Source organism: Eptatretus burgeri, chromosome 4 (assembly GCF_056783735.1).
Source record: "Eptatretus burgeri isolate ZD-2024b chromosome 4, Ebu_testis_v1, whole genome shotgun sequence".
NCBI lineage: Eukaryota > Metazoa > Chordata > Myxini > Myxiniformes > Myxinidae > Eptatretus > Eptatretus burgeri.
The window spans coordinates 118,618,606-118,641,105 of NC_140964.1; the positions used below are offsets into that span (position 1 = coordinate 118,618,606).

Here is a 22,500-nt window from a genome sequence, read left to right on the forward strand (position 1 = left end):
TCATCATCACCATGTTTGCCCTTCGTAAGGGAAGATGGTCGTTCACATGTGACCGGCAAACAATTTGGGAATGTGAATTTGTTTGCAGTGCAGAAGCTGCTACCCAGACAGCAACTACGTTCTCAGATAGCAAGCCCTATAACCTGGTGTCAAGGAACCTTCAAGAAGACCAGACTACTTGCTACACACAGTCCAGGCAGGGATTTGGAATTTGTTCAGGGTCGCCCGGTCGTCACAAAGGACACCGTGGGTTCTTTACGTCCACTAACTAATGCCAGCCAATGGGACACCCAGTTTTCTCGTAAATCCGAGAGATGGCACACACATTGATGCCTCGCGCTGCCTGCGGCAAACAGCATGGCAGTGATTGGTCAATGAGTTTTGAAGTAACTGATCACATATCTCCTTCTGAGGTCACTGAGCCATTGATGTGACGTCATGTCACACATTATACACACCTTTCCAAAATAATCTGAATTTTAGGTTGATATTGTCTTGCTGATGAAGCCTGAAGGCAGAAACAGCAGGCATTTCTTGTCTGTCCATGCATTTTGCCCAAAGGGCCAAGGGGAATGTGTATTGTTTCAAAAGCTTTACCTTACCATGTACTTTGATGTCCAGGCTAAAGTAAACGTGTTTAGCTGTACAATGATACGGTATATTGATTTCTTAGCTTCACCTTTTTTAAAGATATAAAAACGTTTTTCAATGGAGAAACGTGTTCAAGATGAATGCTTCCAATGCTGCTTTGCACACTTCCCCTTAATAGCTGGATAATTTCTATCGTTTTTAAGGTTCATGGAAGATCTGTCACATGCATACAAATCATGCACTGCCATGCAGTCAGAGACAGCAGACAACACGGCACTTGACATCAGACAAATACGGTCTTTGAGTTTGGGGGAAGTTAGTTCCAAGAACACAATGGGTACCGGTGTTCCATCTATTGGTGGCACTTTGCTCTCCACCGTCAGTGGCGCACTTATTAAGGAGAAATCCCCCGAACCAAGGGGTGCCAATCATCTATACTCTAACCTTTTTAAATGCTGAGATTCAAGCATGTAAGGGGCACATGCCATTTTAAAAGTGTTCGTTATAACTCGGCCAGAGTCGGATTCGAGCAATACACCTCCCAGACTCAGAGCGGACACTCTAATCACAGTACCACTCAACCTCATGAGTGGAGGAGGCCAACGGGCCGATCACGTGCCTCGTGATTGCAGCAGGTTGATTTGCATCTCAATCTCAAAGTGATGGGATGGGCGAGGCATCTGCCTGGGGGATGGCCAGACAGAGGCCTCTGGAGTGCCGGCGGAAAGTGGACGCAGCGACGCGCTACTCCAGCACATCCTCCCATACCTGACATGACTGAACCTGGTTGGTTGTTGATTCTCAGGACACTTCTTCAGATGTTGTTGATTATTTTGTCTCTCTTTTTTCCTGAAGAGATCTCTCAGCTTTTGAGACCAGTTTATTTGAGGCTTTCTTCTATCTGCTTTATCTTTTTTCTATTAGCTGTTCTAATTTGCCATGAATTATGATGTCATGATATATTTGAATTTGAAAATGAGTCATGCCACTTCACTTCCCTGCCTGGTACCATATATGTTAAGTGTTGTCATACATTATGTGGATTCCCTGTACGCTCCTATCCCATTTTTCATGCATTGGATTTATGGTTTATTTCGGGAATATACCTCCTATTTATACCATTTCCAACTCGTAGTAAGCCTACGGCAAACTTTCTTCTTGAAAATGCTTGTTGTTACTAAATTGCACAGTCTGCATGTTTGTATTAGACACAATTGATGTTTCGGAGTGCAGTGAAAGTTTGAAGAATTCTCCTGATATCCCTGTTCTTGCAGGTCTGCGCAGAATTCTGGAAGAGAAAAAGAAACCAACACCTGTTGTGCGAAAAGGAGTTTGAATCCGAAGAGTCAGTTCATTGGATTTTTATTTGTCTTAATAACGTGACTTAAGGAAGCAAAAGTTGTCACTACACACATCACTCTGGCACCGTTGCTGCTTTGCCTGCTTTCCATCTTAGCCAATGTGCATGGATGTTGCCGAAAACATGGGTGACCGACCTCCAGAAGAATAGACATAACCCAATATTAAAGTACTGGACAGCACAAGTTGGAGAAACAGGAGTGGGGGTGTGGGGACACCGAAGGAGGGTGGGTGGGGGAGTGAGGTTGAGGAGCAAAGCTCCAGAGAGTTCATGAGATGGGGCAGAAAGTAACGGGTGGGATACGACCAGTGGAGGTGAGCTGTGGTGGTGTGAACCACGGTCTCGGCTCGCGAAGTCCCATTGGGCCGGAGGGTGGCTGTCCGGCTCGCCTTGAGGCTCTCCTTGATTTGCCACCTGTTGGGCACGAGATACAGCTGCGGCATGCGTGGAATCCAGACGATCGCTCTCTCAATGTCTTTGTCAAAGATGATGACACTCTCACCTTTCATCGGCATCCTGTTGCTCAAAGCACAGATGGAATCCGTGGCAAGGTGCTACCTCTGACTGCTGTTAACTTCATTACCCTCACCCAAGGAGAGGGTATTGCATTTGGATCAGTGTGTTTGTCTGTCTGTCTGTTTGTTTGTTTGTCCACACAGAACTTTCGTGTTTTTCTCCACAACCGCTTGTCGGATTGAGATGAAATTTTCACCATAGGTGCACCTACTGATATCGAATGTCTCAATCATAATTATGATGTCATAGGTCACATGGGGTGGCAGCCATGTTGGAAAAATGGAAAAAATTGGACCTCTGTATATCTGAAACCGCACCAAGTGAAAAATTGAAACTTTGCATGTAGCAAGTACTCCTCATAGCGAATAAATGTGATTTTTGATGATGTCATAAGTGCCTTTGTTATGACATCATAATTGCTTATGTAGAATGCTACATCTGAGCAATATTAAATATTTTGAGGGTCATTTAGGGATAAAATGGTCCACAAAAAGAAATTGATAATATCATAGGTCACATGATTCGGCATCCATATTATTATTTTTTTTAAAAACACCTTCAAAAATCTTCTTCTCTGAAATGGCTGAACAGATCAAGGTGAAACTTTACAGGTATGACCATCTATCAATGAGAAACAAAAGGTTCACACATTTGATGTCATAGGTCACATGGTTTGGCAGCTATGTTGGATTTACCCTAAAACCTATAAAATATCTTCTTCTCCAGAACGGTTAGACAGATCGAGGGGAAACTTCACATAAATGTTCCCCAAGCCTTGGGATAAGTTTAAGGAATAATTGATAGGTCCCAAGGTTTGGCAGCCATATTGGATTGAAGAAAAATATTAAATAATGTTTTCTCTGGAACTGCTTAATCAATTGATGTGAAACTTCACATTTATGATCTAGTACTGCTGAGGAATACAAGTTTTAAATTTCAATTTGATCAGATGCATGGTTTGGCAGCCAGAATAATTAACTTTTTTGATATGGGTTCTTATTTTTGTTTGATTTTTTTTTTTTTTTGTTTGAATAAGGTTCACTTGGCTGTGCCTGGATGGATTTGAGGATAGAGTAGCAGCTGAAATGTGAATCATATCCAGGTTCCTCCTGATGACTTCTTTGCTTTTTGCTTGTTCGGGTTCCTTTTGATTACACGACTACCGATTTGGTCTTCCATTTGAGTTGAATGTATTTTAATCCCATTCTAAATTCAATTGAATAATGAATAATATTATAAAAACGTCATGGGTCAGGGTCAGGTGTCTGATCACAGCGTAGTTTTTTTTTTTTTTTTGTATACCTTGTCGAGGCTCGTGTGAGAGCTAACACACAATGCACAGCAAGGGGGGCATGAGACAAGAGGGGTGGGAGTGGGAAGGACAAAACAGTGGGGAACAGAAACATTAGGAGATCTGTGGAAGGGAGAGGGATCGGACGGGGAACATGGGGAATAGAAGATGGACATTACAGGGACTTTCAGGAAGGAAAGCAGGGAATTTGAAGGCTTGGGTGGATTATCGGGGGTAGAAAAGATCGAGGATTTGGATGGGGGATGATAAAAGGTGATGGTGAACAGCTTTTTTGAAGGCCTGGAGGGAAGAATGGGAATGAATAGAGTGAGGGAGTTTATTCCAAAGGCGGGAAAAAAGAGGAATGAAAGAGTGAAGGTGAGCAGTGATTCGTGATTTTGGTAGTTTTACCAGAAGGGGGTTGTTGGCGGAACTTGAGCGCCCTGTGGAAATGTGGTGGGAACAAATCCCAGAGAGAGCAGGGAGGACGAGGCTGGAGAGGAGACGGTAGATGACAGAAAGACCACCAACCAACCTGCGGTGATTGATTGAGAGGCCCAAAGACTCAGCCTCATTGCGGGAGATGCCGATGATCCGAAATGCCTTGGTTTCTACAGCGTGAAGCTGAGAAAGGTGGGAGGCAGGAGCACCAGCCCAGAGGGGAGAGCAGTACTCCATCAGGCTGCGGACAAAAGCTTTGTATGTGCTCAGGAGCTCAGGAGGGCCGAGGAAGGACTTTGCATGACAGAGAATTCCCAGTTGGCGTCTGGCTTTGGAGGCGAGGTTTGAAATGTGGCTTTCCCAGGAAAGGTCATGGCAGATAGTGAGACCCAGAAGCTTGAAAGAAAGGACTTCTTCCAGAGGATTGTTGAGAAAGTGGATGGGGGGGTTTCAAAACAGTCCTTTCGAAGAGACATAGTGAGAGTGTGAGATTTGTTCGGATTGAAAGACATGTTCCACGTGTTGGACCAGTTTGTGATTTTATCCAGATCTGCAGTGAGCGAAGAAGCTGCTGCTTGCTGGTCTGAGGGATGTCCGATGGTACGGCAGAGGGTGGAGTCATCAGCAAAGACATATGGACGATTTTTTAGAGAGTCGGAGAGATCATTGATGAAAACCAGAAAAAGAACAGGGCCCAGAACGCTACCTTGAGGAACTCCAGCCTGGACAGGAAGAGGGGATGAAAGAACTCCATTTAGGGCCACACGTTGACTGCGACAGGAGAGGAAGTATGTGAGCCATGAGTGGAGATGGCCTTGAATACCATGGGAAGAGAGTTTGGTGAGCAGGGCAGGATGCCAGACTGTGTCAAAATCAGATCCAGAAGAGATGGAGTACCATTGGTTGAGATCCGGGTCGGGAAGTTGACCGATTTAGTCAGTCCCAATGAGTCGCAGAAAGCTTTTGCTGAGGGGCCATGACAGGTGAGAGAGGTACCCACACCTAGCCAACTGGCATGATGACAATTTGTCACCACATATGAGGAAGACAGAGTTTAGATGAGAAGATAGAAGTTGTTCCATGTTTTCAGATAGTGAGGTGTAGATGGAGGCATCACTGTTTGGTGGACGGTACAGTACACATATAAACATGAGGTGGGAGTGGAGGGGAAGCCGTAGCCAGAGGTATTCCTGGGGGTGTGGGGGAGTGAGGGCAATGCATGGAGAGTGAGGAATAGAGTCTTTTATGAAGAGAGCAACTCCTCCACTCCTCCAGTTGCATCAAAGCTCCCCTCTTGGAACCCAGTCATCACTGCAGCAGTTATAAAGTGGCAGTTCTAATTATGTCTTATTAGTTATGCAACACCAGTACACAAATGCCTCACAAAATACACCACACAAAAGAAGTCCTGGTGAGGGTCTGGAATCTCTGATTGCTCTTTTTCTTGTTTCCTTTTGCTTTATTCCATTTTACATTGAGCAAGTTCTGAAAGAACCTGCAGTGAAGCACGTGGCAACACTAAACAGCACCAAAGATTGAAAAGCTGAGCAATGGTTGGCTGCTGAATAAAATAACAAATATTTGTTCATACAGTAAATGTTGGCAAATGGGAGACTATTTTATATTCCAGGGAAGATTAAAGTTGATAACCCTTTTGGCTCCTTACACGGGTGGTCTTTAGGCCCATTATACATATGATATATGCACAATAAGCCAAGAAATAGCGTTTCTTATAATTCAACATATAAGTATATAGAATTCGTAAGAAAATATTTAAATGCTTTTTAAATTTTTTTAATTTTATACATGCCTCGTTATAACTTTCTTTGGCGTATCTTGAAATGTTGTGAGTATCTCATTCAGAGTACCTTCTGAATACACCATGCAATTATTCAAATATGTCAAAGGTACCAACTGACTTTTAACCCTTGCTTGCATTGTCTCCTCTTCTTTGCCTACAGATGGGTTACACACGTGGCCTACATGCATGGGAGCTCCATTGGCCTGTACGTCAGCGTGGTACTCATGCACTGGTTGGTGTGGCCACATTGTCTGCACCGCTGCATTCAGTAGGGTACACACCACTTATTGGCTCCACGGCTGATTCTTGGGGCTGGGACTTGGGCCGAGGCCGTTTGTATCATGATGGTAAAAACCAGGCTCCAAGACCATACCCAGAAACTACAGGCCATTCAAATGCAACATTTTCCGTGCCTGACTCTTTTCTCGTGATTTTAGACATGGATGAAGGGACTTTAAGTTTTGTTGTGGATGGAGCCTGTATTGGTGTCGCCTTCCATGGTCTCCGTGGTCGGAAACTCTTTCCTGTTGTGAGTGCTGTGTGGGGGCACTGCGAGATCACCATGCGTTACATCAATGGACTCGATCGTAAGTTTCAATTCCTTGTATGATTTCTCCAAATGTATTGTATTCTTTTTGGGGGGTTTGTTTCACTTGTTTTGTTCACACGTTATTTCTGCACTTCTGCTTGCCATTGTTCTTGCATGTTAAAGATTCCACTCTCTTTTGAACAACGGTAGACCATTGGGTCTGTTGCAATGACAAATTCTCTTTTGGAGCTAAGTTTAGAAATGCATTTTAGTTGCTAGCTCGCTAGTTAGTTAATTATTGGTACTATTGCTATCAGCAAATCACAAGTTCCTCCCTCATAGTGAGGCAAAAGTGAAATTATTTATTTATTTATTGATTTGACACTAGCTTACCTAATCAAATGAAACTTATTTTTGAAGCCAAAGAACTAAACATTCCCTTGCCTTATGAAATTACAGAACCAATATACCCATTATTTTGGTTTATATGTACAGTATATGTAATATCGGAGGATTTATCAAACACAAGTGGGACAAAATGACTGCCATGCTTCGGCCTCCAACATCCTGAGCAATCACGTACAGGTTAATTTCAGGACAAGTGGCTTTTTGCTTTCGGAAAGGCCAAAAACGTGATGATTGATTCACTCGCTTCAGAGTTTATGATCCAAGTGAAGCATTTCCCTTCGAAATATTTCTCGCTAGTCTCACCGGTATATTTATATCAGATGTCATGAGAAACAGCAGTGGGTTCTGCAGGGTTTTGTTTTTAGTGGCTCTCAAACAATCTCAGGAGGCAGTTTTTAGTAAAATAAATAAATTTAATTTCACAACATGCATGATTCCATAATTTTTCAAATCTATTGGATACATAACCAGAATTTGCTTTGTATAATTATACATTTTATCGTCGAAACATTTATTTACCACATCCCACAACCATCCCAACCATCCGTCAACCATCCGAAAAAGAAGCGTCTCAAATTCCAAAAACCTCTTCCAGAAGTTGGAAAAAATTTTATCGAAAAAAGCTTTCTGGCTCGGAAAAAATAAATTTCTAATTTAAATCATAATTGCATAAATAGTGGACACGTTATGCTCCTCGGATGCCATTTAATGCAAACTACCACCAACACAAGTCATTAACTCAGACATAGTCTAACAATTAAATAATTTGACCTCAATGAGAAAAACTGAATCGATTGAAAGTTATTACTGATTCTGTAAAGATCAAAAGCATATTTCATGTATTTTATTCCACATTTATTTCTGACGAAATTTTCAAAACCTGATTTTTTTATTGTTCTTTCGACATTTCAAAAATACGTTTTGAAAAATCTAAATATTTTTTGAATTTTTTTTTTTTTGAATTTTGCAAAAACACCTTTGGTGTTTTCATGCTTTTTAATGTACGTTTACCTTCTCAAATGTATGTTTTTTTTCACAGTCCTTTACATATACTTCATCATGTAAATTATATAAACGTTCAACAGAATCGTACACAGGTAGCTCACTTACCTTTGACCTATTTTGACCTATCGACGCTTGGTTCAATTCCTATTCCAGCTATCTAGCAATTCCTATCGAGTGAACTGTCGGTTAAATTCCAAGCTCGGTTAAATTCCTATCAAGGCAAGGTTCAATTCCCAACCTGACTATAAACTGTTAGATTTGTGCTTCACAGGCGGGGTGTTGCATTAGATTATTAGAGTGTGATTGCTTTATTAGAGTGTGATTGCTATGCGGTCTGTTGCTCATACATTATAAACAGTCATGCTCCCAGGTGTTCACGTCACGTGTGAACGGTCGTCTTCTGCTATGAAGAGCAATCGATTACTCGTGGAGATGTAGGTCGTATAAGTGAATTATAACAGACATGCAGGCTCCTTCTTTTGAGAGATAAAAGAAGAAAATTATCATTACTCAGAACGTGAGCAAGGAGGATGTTGTTAGGCTTGTCAGTGTCGGGAGGGTGAGGAAGAGGGGGTACATGTTATCCTGGAAGTGGTGGTCTACAAACGAGTCCACCTCTTCGGAAAAAATTTTCACATCACCAGGCTGATTGGGATGGGTTCATCAAGAACCTTGTTGAACAATGTGGAATCTATAATGACAGCAAAATCAAATTCTACAAATTTTAAAGTTTGCCCCATGTGTCCATCAATGTGGTAGCACCTTTACAACATCTGCGCCGACAGGTATGCAGACATTTCAGGACACGTGCTTTGACACAAATCATTATACCACCCAGATTTTTATGGGGTACTCAGACATCGTTTCTATTTTCTGAGAACCATAGCATTGCTGTTGCTGCAATGTCTTGGTTTTGCACTGTTCTTACAATTCTGGATAGACCTATGACAGGCACAGTTGACCAAGTTGTTTCAAACTTTTCTTAAATATATGGTCTTCAGCTTCCCTGGTAGTTCATGCCATTGTTGTGAGAACTCGTGATGCACTTCAGGCTGATTTTTCAGGTTCGTAAATCAATTTAATAACACATTCATTTCTCAATGGTCAACTGCCTCTGTCAGCCATCAACTGTATATTCAGCTCAGCCATGTATATTCAGCAAATTTGAAAACACAACAAATCGAAGAGGGAATTGCGAATGCTAACTTTTACATACATATATATACATATATATATGTATATATATATATATATATATATATATATATATATATATATATATATATATATATATATATATATATATATATATATATATATATATATGTATATGTATATATATATATATGTATATGTATATGTATATATATATATATATATATATATATATATATATATATATATATATATATATATGTATATGTATATATATATATATATATATATATATATATATATATATATATATATATATATATATATATATATATATACATATATATATATATATATATATATATATATATATATATATATATATATATATATATATGTATGTATATGTATATATATATATATATATATATATATATATATGTATATATATATATATATATATATATGTATGTATATATATATATATATATATATATATATATATATATATATATATATATATATATATATATATATATATATATATATATGTATGTATATATATATATATATATATATATATATATATATATATATATATATATATATATATATATATATATATATATATATATATATATATATATATATATATATATATATATATATATATATATATATATATATATATATATATATATATATATATATATATATATATATATATATATATATATATATATATATATATATATATATATATATATATATATATATATATATATATATATATATATATATATATATATATATATATATATATATATATATATATATATATATATATATATATATATATATATATATATATATATATATATATATATATATATATATATATATATATATATATATATATATATATATATATATATATATATATATATATATATATATATATATATATATATATATATATATATATATATATATATATATAAAGCCTGGTGTTGGCTTAGTGGTTAGGGTGGCGGCTTGGGATCCAAGGGTCCTGAGTTCAAGCCCCGTTGGCTGCTGAATTAACACCAGGGGGTTGACTCAGCCTGTCATCCTTCCAAGGTCGGCAAAATGAGTGCCAGTGTACTGGTCCCGGTGTATGCCCCGGTTAGAATAGGTGTACCATATCCCTGTGTGTCGTAAGAGGCGACCAGGGTTGGCGTCAGGAAGGGCATCCGGCCATAAAACATTGCCTCAAGAAAAAGCCAAACCCCTGCACATCAGGGAAAAATGGCTGTAAAAACGGTCATATATATAAATATATATATATATATATATATATATATATATATATATATATATATATATATGTATATGTGTACATGTATATATATATATATATATATATATATATATATATATATATATATATATATATATATATATATATATATATATATATATATATATATATATATATATATATATATATATATATATATATATATATATATATATATATATATATATATATATATATATATATATATATATATATATATATATATATATATATATATATATATATATATATATATATATATATATATATATATATATATATATATATATATATATATATATATATATATATATATATATATATATATTTACACAGATATATGAGGTGAATGCACCCGGCGCTGCCCGCGTTCTTTTTGAATGAATTTAATGTTCTATACATATGTCTGACGCAAGTACATTATCAGTTCCCTATTGGGCCATGGCAGTCATAGGCTAAGGGGGTTGGTGAGGGGGAAACACACCCCCTTCCCCCCCCTCCCAGCCGAGGGGCCTTTTATATATATTTGAATATATACATACATACATACATATATATATATATATATATATATATATATATATATATATATATATATATATACATATATGTATAATGTATCGATATTGTACCATTATCTCATATGCATGCCTGCTGTTCTTTTATGTAGACCAAGAAGAAGGCTTATTCAGCTGAAAGCTTGTCACTATAGTGATCGTCCCGAAACTACGTCTGTTTTCCACTCTTATCACAACATTGTTTGTTATTAATATAGCTTAGTTTGGGTGAGAACAAACCAAGCTTGTCATTTGGCAATCTTGAATTCAATTTGATCAGAATCTTCAAAACCTTGTGATCACAACTCAGTGAACTATACCTGACCAGTTAATATGAAGTGTTGTTGGAGTTAATCCATAACTTTTACCAATCAAATCTAATTTATGACTCATTATCTGGTATTCCTCATCATTAACATCAGGCGTTCCTCTTTACACATCCGTAAAGCTAAAAGCTCACAATTCATATTGCAGAATATCGATCTATCAGGATTAATGTTAGCTTCAAACAAAATCGCTATCATGTTGGTAGAAGATCGCCATAGAATTGTGTTTATGCATTAAGAAGGAAACGGATTGAGTGAAATAGCTCTCATCATTCGTTTTCAGGTGTGGTATCTGAACCACAATGAAGTACAGAGAACATATCACATCATCTGTAGTTGACAAACCCAGGTCTGCAAGACCCATAAATCTGTCTAACAAGGATGAGCAATACTTGGTAATATTCTTAAGGAATAGAAAGAAGACAAGCATTGAATTGATTACGAACTGGCAGAAGGTTTGGGTGTCATTGTACATCCATCAACAGCATGAAGGTCACTTTTGAACTCAGGACTTAAAGGATGCGTTTTAATAAGAAAACCGCTGTTCTGAAAGGGGAACAAGACAAAACGCTAAAATATGAACAAGATCAAAGAAAGTGAACTATTGAAAAATGGTCAAATGTGCATTTGACAGACGAGTCAAAGTTATTTGAGTGTACTTGAAGACAGTATGTGAGATGATGAAAAACTGAAACTTATAGAAAGCCTTGCTTGAAGCCAATAATTAAACTTGGAGGAGGTTTAATTCAAGTTTGGGGGTCATCAAGTGGTATTGGAAAATTTGTGAAAATTTATAGTTTATTGACTGCAGCAAGGGACAACCAAATTTTAATCCACCATGCCATTCCCAGTGGTGCAAGACTTGTTGGGCCAAACTTCATCCTACAGCAACATAATGATCCAAAACACTCAGATAAAATAATTCTCATGATTTGCAAATGAAAGCGGAAGCTGGATTATTTGCAAGTGTCTGAAATAATTTTGATAATGTTTTGAAAGAAAAAGGGTTGACATACTTGCAATTAGTTTTGTACCATCTTTGGCTATCAAAGTATATTCTGTATAAATTTGGTTATTTGAATAAGATATTCTTTTTCATAAACGTGTATATGCATTGAACACAAATCGAAAAGGTGATACTAGTTGACACATCAACATTGTTGTCATCCTCTGATAGCCATTGTGATGTGCATGGCAATATACTATTTAATGTGTACAATACAGTGGGTACCATTATTATGTGTATTAGCTATCCTCACTTTAAAGTACCACTTTGGCCTACTTACTGGAAGGTCACAAATTATGGAGTGAATATTTTCACCTGATTGTCGTAATTTTATATTTTTTGCAATGCCACATCAAGATTATGATAAATATATTGAGACATAAGTACAAAAATGGAAAAAGAGGCAGGGAGGAAATTTGGCTTGTGCTATATCTGGCTTCTGTTCACCAAGACATATCCCATTCCTGTTCCACTCTTCAATAGACAGGAATGTGCGGATTCTCAATTTAGCCACTTCTTTTGCCTGTGCTGAATGTTACAGCCATGTGATTGTCGGATTTTTACAGCAAAGAAAAGAGTCTGGAAGCTCTCAGTAGGGGTGAAATATCATTTTCTTTATCTTCGCAACATGTTTACATCGACTTTGATTAAGAATTGACCATAGCTGTGGGGACTGCTCTTCTACCTGTGAGACTTAATCAGTTACTCATTCATCGTGAAGCTTTGAACTGTAAAACGTTTGAGGTGCTTGAATGATAAACAAACACCCGTGAAAATCCTCGCTGGGTTTGTTGTGTGGCTGACTGTGGTCTGTCCACATGCTCTGCTGTATTGTGTTTCATGCTCAGAGTAATGTGTTAGTGGTTGATGTAAATCGGCTTTTATAACAACTCTTCCTTATACTCGCTGGAATTCAGTTTTCTGTGTAAGAAATACAGAATAACTTCAAAAACTTAGCCGAAGGAAAAATAATGCCTGCCAAATTATAGATTTTGCATAATCACATTCAGATAGTAATGCTCATTTTTTAAAGATGGGCCACAAAAAAGGACAACTTTTTCTATTTTGACAGCAGCCATCTTCAGCTACAAAGGACCACCATGATAACAAAAACAGAACGTTATTTATTGACATTTTGGTGAATCTAGCAAATGTCTACCATTGTTAGAAATATTTCTAACAATGGTAGACATTAACAAGATACGCCAAAATGTTAACAAATATAAAGTTTTTTTTTGTTTGTTTGTTTTTAATGTTAAAGACTCCAGTCATGGACCATGAGTCCTCGTCGAGGCCAGGCCTTAAATAAAAGAACTGCATAGATAGAGAAGTGAAGAAAGAGAGCATAGTTTGTTATCATGGTTGCCTTTCGGAGCCAAAGAAGGCCGTTCACATATAACATGTGAACAAGCTGGGAATGGGAATTTGTTTATGGTGCAGGAGCTGCTGCACAGACAACAAACACTCAGGATATAGTAATCATTGTAACCTGGTGTCAAGGTACCTTCAAGAAGAATTGCAACCAGCAATTTGACGCAGGAATTTGTAATTTGTTCAGGATCCTGGTAGTAACTCCTATGCTCTTTATAAAGGACACTGTGGGATCTGTAACATCCATCGACTGATGCATGAAGATGGGACACCCAGCTTAATGTCCATCCAAGTGCTGGCACACATGTATAAACTAATCTCCCTCCCTGTGAAACACCAGAATGACCATTTCTAGTTATGCTGAGATTTAAACTCAGGAAAGACAGCCTGGAGGGGAATGTGCATCCCAATAAGCTATCTTGCCAGCCCTGTTTTGTTGGAATGCTCGTTCAAAATTTTTTTTCCAGCATTTTACACACATTCGTGAGGACTGGTGGCAAAAATAGGAACCTAAAATATGCTTTGTGCTGATGCCACACCACCCTGCTATTTTTGTAGAACGTAAAGACAATTCATCAAAATAAACAGCTTTTGCCATTCCCCAAAGATGGCAATTTCGTTTGTTGACTGTTGCGTGGAGCTCGACATGGCATTAGCTACTCAACATATTTCATTTCGGTTTATCCCATTGCGGTCAGACCACCAGAAGGCACATGATATAATTTCATCATCAAAGTTTGTTTGAAATTATGTTGTGGCGTCAAACAACAAAAATGCAATGTTTGTGTAACGTTCATTATATTTTTGCCTGAAGGGCCATGTCACTCATTTGAGCAAGTAAATTCAGTGTGACAGCGCTGGTCATCAGCCGTCCAATAATGCAGTGATTATTTGTTTTTCTCGAAAAAAGAAAATTCGCAAACATTTCTGTCACATATTTTTTTTTTACAATTTATAGAAATAGATTCTTACCAGAGATAAATAAATAAATAATTATGGGGGGGCTACTTTTATATTAAGGGGGTAACTTTTGAACACCACTCCTTCCCAATTCCAAATCGAGGCGATGCATGACGTCATCGCCGGGCGCTGAACGAAGGAAGTACTCAGTTTTTACTCCATTTTCTTTCTTGTTTGTTTGTTACTTGTAAAATCGAAGATTTTTTTTAAGTATACTTGCTAGTTGATTTTATTATTCTGTCTGTCTGTCTGTTTGTTTATCACCGACGGGTCACAATTTTAAACCGATCTTCACGAAACTTCATCACATGGTAGAGTTTGTCACAAGGAAGAAGCGTATTGTTTTTGAGGTCAAAAGGTCAACAACTTAAGTGAGATTTCTAAAAATCCTCAATTTTCATCCAATTGACTTGACATTTGAAGAGAATCTGCATATCAGGTCACTGAATTCAACCACCAATTATTTTTGAGGTCAACATGGGTCAAAAGGACAACATAGTTTAAATTTCTAAAATCGGCAATTTTCATCTGTTTGACTTGAAATTTGACAAGGAGTTGCAAACACTTACGTGACCGACCACATAACCCCACTTTTCGCTTCGCGAGCGCAGGGTAATTAATATCATGTATCAGAACGCACACACCATCAGTGCACTTACAAATCATCAGTCACAGGAATGATATAGTGCCCCTCAAGCTCTTTACTTGGTCCAAAGTGAGTGAGCCACATCGTGTTGAGAGGACTCGGCCATTGGACACATCCACTATGTTTACAATAAAATTATAAAGAAGATGGTACTCGAGTTGTTTTACAACAGTTAGACATCATAAACGTAGGTTAGCAAAGTTCAATTTCTCACCTGGAATTCAGCAAGATTGCGAGATTCCATTCATTGGGACCATACTCTGTACAGGGCATTGATGCTGCCAAAGCAGTCTCCTTGACTGTTGAGCACAATCCTGGACAGGTCACCAATCAAACACAGGATACTCAAATGGCTCAATCATCCCAGCAAGCTGGTACTCATTTTGCCAACCTCAGAAGGATGACAGGCTGAGTCAACCCCAGCTGGTATTAATTCAATGACCAAACAGGATTTGAACTTCGGATCCTAAGATCCCAAGCCCACAACCCTAACCATTAAGCCAACACCAAGCACATTGCTAGATTCGGGAACATTAGTTGCCTGACTTTTGCTGGAAATAATATAATCTCACAAAGCTATGATTTGGGCCGCTATGATTTTGTTGCTGGTTTTTTTGGAGGTGAGTTTGCCGGGTTTACAGATGAATTGACGGTCGCTTCCATCTATTTTGGACACTGATTCTTGCTGTAATTTCTGATCTTACGTGTAATGATGATTTCAGGCTTGTCCCATTTTGTGGTGCTTTCTGGATGTAAATTCTGCATTCACAATGTTAAATTGTCAGCAACTTGGAACACAAAAACTTTCAACAAGCTCTTTGTTAAATGACCCATAAGGTGGCAACAAGGAAAACGCATTTGGATTTTATGACCTTTTTATGACCTTCTCAAAGTACGTGCAGAAATACAGGCAAGGTGTTGTATTGCAATTGAATAAACCAGTCTTTCAGAGGAGACAATGAGCTGGGTGTCTCGTCGAGTAACACTAATATTTTCAACATGGTGGCCCATTGCATGTCAGTCCTGTGCACAAATCCCTGCATTGCCTGCAATTTGAGACAACAGCAATCCATCTGGCCTATCTCCTGCATAAAACTGATGCAGCAGCTCTTAAAACTGTAAAAGTCGAGGTGAAATGCGTGCACATACACTAAATCGATTTCTCAACCTGGATTTCTGCAACTGGTATGTCCTCCCTCTTGGATATGTTAATGACTAACTTTTCATCCAATCTTTCCTATTCCTCCTCTGTCCCTCTTGGTTCTTGTGACCACATTCGTGGCAAGGACAACATCTCTCTGGCTATTGTAAGAGAGCAACCTCAATGACGCAGAATATGGCTGTTTGCACAGGCCAACTGGCAGGGATTGCAATCTTCCCTCTCACAAAAGGATTGGAATACCATCTCCACATCTCGTGATATTTCTTCTGCTGGGAATGCTTTCAGAAAAGCCTGCTTTCTCTCATGCAGCAGTTTATCCAATCTCCACTGCAGCTATCCTATTCTTACTCTGGAGTCTAGGCCCTGGTACACTGAATCCTGGGTAGAGTTGGTTGCAGTCAAGCACCTTGCTTTCTCAACATGGAAAGCTAACCCAACTGAGAGCATTTTGAGTTCATTCAGTAAGGCTCACAACAAATGTGTCCATCATGAGGCATGCCAGAAAACACCATCTTCCACGTGTCATTGTTGAACTCTCCAACCAGTCTCCTCCTCCAAGTCATGGCGGTGTCTTGTTAAGTCTGTTTTCTGGTGTTTGCTCCTCATTCATCTCAACCCTCACCCAAAATGGCTTTACTGCAGACTCTGCCTAAGATACAGCCGAATGTGTAGGCAGAATGCCTCCAAATTTCATGTACCCAACCCATTCCATTCTGTCCCCATCTAACCCCCTCATACCCACTATCTACTGGATTTTGTGTCCTTCTCACTCAAGAAGGCAGAGAAAGTTCTGTCCAGCCTTGACCCTGATTCAGCAACAGGTCCAGATAGCATGAGTGTCCATCTTCTCAAATTCAGCTCTGCTATTCTTGCTTCTCCTTTGACTGCCCTATTCAGTCTGTCTTTCTCCTGTGGCTACTTCCGATTCACCTGGAAGTCAGCAAGCATCACTCCCATCTTCAAAAACAGATCCTATCAACTACAAACCAGTGAGCTAACTTCCAATTGTAATCAATGTCATGGAATCCATCATTGCTGCTGATGTGCTCTTTCCTGTTCTCAAACAGCCTGATCTCTGACCATTTTTTGGGGATTCTGTCCCGGTCACTCAACTCTGGGCATGCTGCTGCTTCTCCCTCAGCAATGGTTGAAAGCCCTAAATTTTCATGAAGATACTAGTTTTTTGAAGCGATTCTTCACCTTTGAGAGATCGGGCCAAAAACGATATTTAGCACGATATCTCAAAACGTTGTGGACGGATTATGACAAAACTTGGTGGATGAGTTGGTTTGGTGACAAGAACAAGCCAATTAGATTTTGGTTGATGTCTGGATGCAAATCCGGCCTATCATTCAGATACAAAACCTCAACTATTCAGTCTGGCAGAGGTATGCACTCGATCGAGTGCCGAGTGCCGTTCTCGTTAAATAATATATTTCTCCCTGAGCTAACTTTTCAACTTCTAAAATGCTTCCTCGTGGTCATTGGACGATTTTGTTTAACAGTCGCTCACTGCCAGATAGCAAAGCAATTTCCCCTTCACCTCCCTCCATACCTTGTGAAAGGGATGAAAGGATATGCTTTTCCATCCATTACATGTCGTCATGTTGGGCATGTCCTCGAGAGGAAACTCTTTGTACATCATCTCTCAAGGTTTGAACGCTTATCCAAGTGTTTAGAAAATTTTCACTGCGACTCAGTCTATGTTTAATTTATCTTTCAAAGTATGTATAAGATATTGCATCAGGTTGTTTTGCTTTACGGATGCACTTTAACATTGTTAAGCAAGTTAAAGCCAAATTGTTTCTTGGAATTCTTGTGCAATGCGAACGCATTGCAAGTTACAGCAGCAGACACAAAGCATAACCGAAGAAATCGTTTTCAAAGTGAAAAAGAACATTTAGTACTATTTAAAATAAAATAAAAAACAACTGAACAACATCGTCAGTGTGTCAATACCAGTGCGGTGACTGCCAGGTAATGGTGATCCACTGGTGTGTCAATACTAGTACAATGACCGCCAGGTAATGGTGATCCACTGGTGTGTCAATACTAGTACAGTGACCGCCAGGTAATGGTGATCCACTGGTGTGTCAATACTAGTACGGTGACTGCCAGGTAATGGTGATCCACTGGTGTGTCAATACCAGTGCGGTGACTGCCGGGTAATGGTGATCCACTGGTGTGTCAATACTAGTACGGTGACTGCCAGGTAATGGTGATCCACTGGTGTGTCAATACTAGTACAGCGACTGCCAGGTAATGGTGATCCACTGGTGTGTCAATACCAGTGCGGTGACTGCCAGGTAATGGTGATCCACTGGTGTGTCAATACTAGTACGGTGACTGCCAGGTAATGGTGATCCACTGGTGTGTCAATACTAGTACTGTGACTGGCAGGTAATGGTGATCCACTGGTGTGTCAATACTAGTACAGTGACTGCCAGGTAATGGTGATCCACTGGTGTGTCAATACTAGTACAGTGACTGCCAGGTAATGGTGATCCACTGGTGTGTCAATACTAGTACAGTGACTGCCAGGTAATGGTGATCCACTGGTGTGGCATCCCAGAGGCTGTGGGGTTCAATTCCGAATAAAGCCAGCATTATAAGAAGTTTTGGATTCGACATTTCTGGAAAGTCAGGTAGTCTCAGGTGAATTATTATCTCGCTTTCAGATTATCGGTAAAGACCCAGATGGGTCATTAATGTCTTTCATGGATGGTGTAATCTGCCCACTCCACCTTATCTGGTTTGTGTGATTCCAATGTGCACTGTGATTACTTTTTAATGCCCTTAGGCAACTCGAGATTGGAGCAGACATTCCACCTACAAAAGCATCAACCCCCCACAACTAAAGAGAAAAATAAATACCCTTTCTCATGAATCTAAGATGTCTGTCACGCACGATTCAGTTGAGGTCATTTTCAGACACTTAAGGCTCTGGGCAATGTTTCATTTTCATATTCAACATTGGTGATATGTGCTTTGGTTTAACACCTTGTCAATTTCACTGTTTATGTGCTAAGAAGGTGCTGCTTTCTTGTTGATGTGAGAACTGTTTGGATTTACTTTTCCATAATTCATGATGAAAACTCATATTTTTCTCCTGGAATATTGTTTCCATCAACTTTGTTCTGAGTCATTGCCAATATTGTAATGAACCATGAATATGCAGACATTCAAGTTGCAAGTGAGTCAGCTTTTTTTTTATCACAGAATCGATGAACCGTTTGACTGAAATTAAAACGGTCAAAGAAAATATTTACTTGACTCTTTCTGAATTATAAAAGGAAATAAGAAGGGAACGTGTGGAGAGGAAGTAGGCTGTTTGACCTGACGGTGACTGAGTCAGGTCCACATTCGAGTCCTCCCATCTCAAGCAGTCATTGCTAATTATCCAGACAACCCCATGACAACAACACACAAACAAAATTTTATCAACTATTATTTAAAAAAAATACTTCAATTAAAATAAGAAAGTTGGGACTGACAACTGCTATGTTGTTGTAGTTACGTATCCAAGCCAGTGGGACTGGAAGTCGATTGTTCCTGTCTGTCTGGGACTGGAAGTCGATTGTTCGTGTCTGCCTGTCCGTCCATCCATCTGTCTATCACACTATCTCCTCTTATACTAGTGGGCAGAAATTAACCAAACTTGGTAGTTATGATCAACACATGGCATGAAGGTGCAAGAGCAGTATCAGTTTTGGCCCTGCCCCCCCCCCAGGCTGGGGTCAAAAGGTCAAGTACCGAAAAATGCAATTCTGGGCACATTTTAAAAAACATTTTTAAATTAAACTTTGTATGTGCAATCAACATTGAGGTACAAATGAAGTATGTAAAGATTTTTTGGATTTGACCCCTGGTTCATTCCCCAAGGGGTGGGGGCTAGGGGTCATGGGGAAAACAAGCTCAAACTTGAGGGGGAGCACTCGGTAGAGTGCAAAACCTCTGCCGCCAATAGTGCTGGGTCACTTAAGTGAACCTGATGTCCTATTCATTGTAGGTCAAAAGGGATCAGACTCTACTGAACCACGATTGTATATACTAAACTAGATCGACGCGCATGTAGAAATGCCAAAAAAATACAATGGAAATTTTTTTGAAAAAAAGTTGCAAAATTTTCTGTTTGTTTTTTTCTATAACAAATTTTTTTTTTTTTGGTTGGAAATCACTTAAAACATGTAGAAATGCAAAAAAAAAATTCAAATCTTTTTTCAAAATGGCCGCCATAGCGGCCATATTGGACTTTGGACCAAGTCCAAAATATTATGGCATGATCCTTGGACCATACCTAATCCCCCCACCAAGTTTCGTCGAAATCCGTCCAGGAGTTTTTCCGTAATACTGTTCACAAACAAACAAACAGACAGGGGTGAAAACAGTAACCTCCATCCATCTTCGATGGCGGAGGTTAATGAGCTAAGATCCTCGTCCTCTTTCTTAATGATGACGTCATAAAAACGAATATGACGTCATTCTGATTATTCAGGTTTGCCATAAATTATCTGTGCTAATGCGCGGCTTGATTCCCGCAAACAAAATTCAAACAGCTTGCTTAGTTTCGGAGATAATGGAATAAGCGATTTCCATTAGTGGTGATATTATGACTTCAACTTTTTTTCTCGGAAGAATTTCCAAAATCGGAGATGGTTACTACCTGCGCGTGGGCTTTCTGCATATACATGGCAAGTTTCACGAAGATCCGATGAAAACTCTGGGTTGTGAAACAAAAAATGTCAAAAAATAGGAATGACGTCATAAAAATTGATATGACGTCATTGTGGGATGTATCATATGTGCGGTAATTCATCTCTGCTAATGCCCTGTTCGATTCCCTCAAACAGAATTCAAAAAGCTTGCCTAGTTTCGGAGATAATTTTTTAGGCGATTTCCATTAGCGGAGATATTTTGTCATAACTTTTTTTCTAGGAGGAATTTTCAAAATCGGAGATGATTAGTGTCTGCGCAGGGTATTTTTACATATTTACGCCAAGTTTCAGGAAGTTTTGATGAAAACTGTAGGTTGTGAAACAAAAAAGTCCACAAGAAGAAGATGAAGAACAACAACGTGAGTAAGACTTCGAGATCCTCCACGAGGATCTAAAAAAAGGAGAAAAATAATTGAACTCAAAATTTTATTTTGGGTCATTCCTGATGGAACTTTTTAACATATTTCAACGTTGCTTGAGATGGGAAGCGTGGGGAGATTTGCGATGGTGTGCCATCGACTTCACTCTAGTTATTATCTCTACAATAATAACCTAAGCGACAGGCTTTGTCCACACTTCTTCTCCTACCCGTGATGGCGTGTGTGCGTTTCTGTGACTGCAAACACACCCTTGCGTGTTTGTCATTTGCAGTAGGTATGATGACTTTTGTAAACTTTTGTTTCGGGTAAACAAAAAGAGAGAGTTTAGGGAACAAAAGTTTTGTAAAATTATAAAAGTTTTGAAAATTTTGTAAACTTTTGTTCCAGCAAAGAAACATGCATTCCACCCCTTATGGACAGCCATTTTGCTTTTGTGCAGACGAGATTATAAGATATACATTTCGTATAAACTTATATATTGTCTTCACACTCAATGCTGTTTGACCATATGGCTCAGCAGTTAACTCGCATGTGTGCAGGTCAATTAACTCGCACATCTCACTGGCATCAATTTTCTTTTTATATCCAATTTGTTCAACACAACCAGCAAGGGAGCTTGACTTACGAAGCAGGATAAATATATTTAAGTTCAGCTGTCCCACAAATGCTGAGTGTTGGCTTAATGGTGAGGGTGGTGGGCTTGGGATATTAGGATCCTGAGTTCAAATCCCCCTTGGCTGTTGAATTAATACCAGTTGTGGTTGACTCTGCCTGTCATCCTTCTGAGGTCGGCAAAATGAGTGCCAGCTTGCTGGGATCCTGTGTTGGAGTGGTGACCCATCCAGGATTATGCCCACCAAGGAGACTGCTTAGGTAGCACCATTGCTTGGCACAGAGTATGATCCCAATGGATGAATGGATGTCACACATGAGTTCGTTGT

The 22,500-nt window shown here is 38.7% G+C and overlaps 1 protein-coding gene across 2 annotated transcripts in view; it reads left to right on the forward strand.

Annotated features, from left to right (window-relative positions):
• Window positions 1-22,500, forward strand: part of LOC147028964 (SPRY domain-containing SOCS box protein 4-like) — a 206,254-nt gene that overhangs the window by 147,442 nt on the left and 36,312 nt on the right. For both annotated transcript variants that reach the window (XM_085879849.1, XM_085879850.1), the window contains exons 2-3: window positions 1,866-2,502; window positions 6,161-6,587. In XM_085879849.1, coding sequence (XP_085735975.1) covers window positions 2,227-2,502; window positions 6,161-6,587 — 703 coding nt within the window. In that variant the 5' untranslated portion in view covers window positions 1,866-2,226. The remainder of the gene's footprint in view (window positions 1-1,865; window positions 2,503-6,160; window positions 6,588-22,500) is intronic.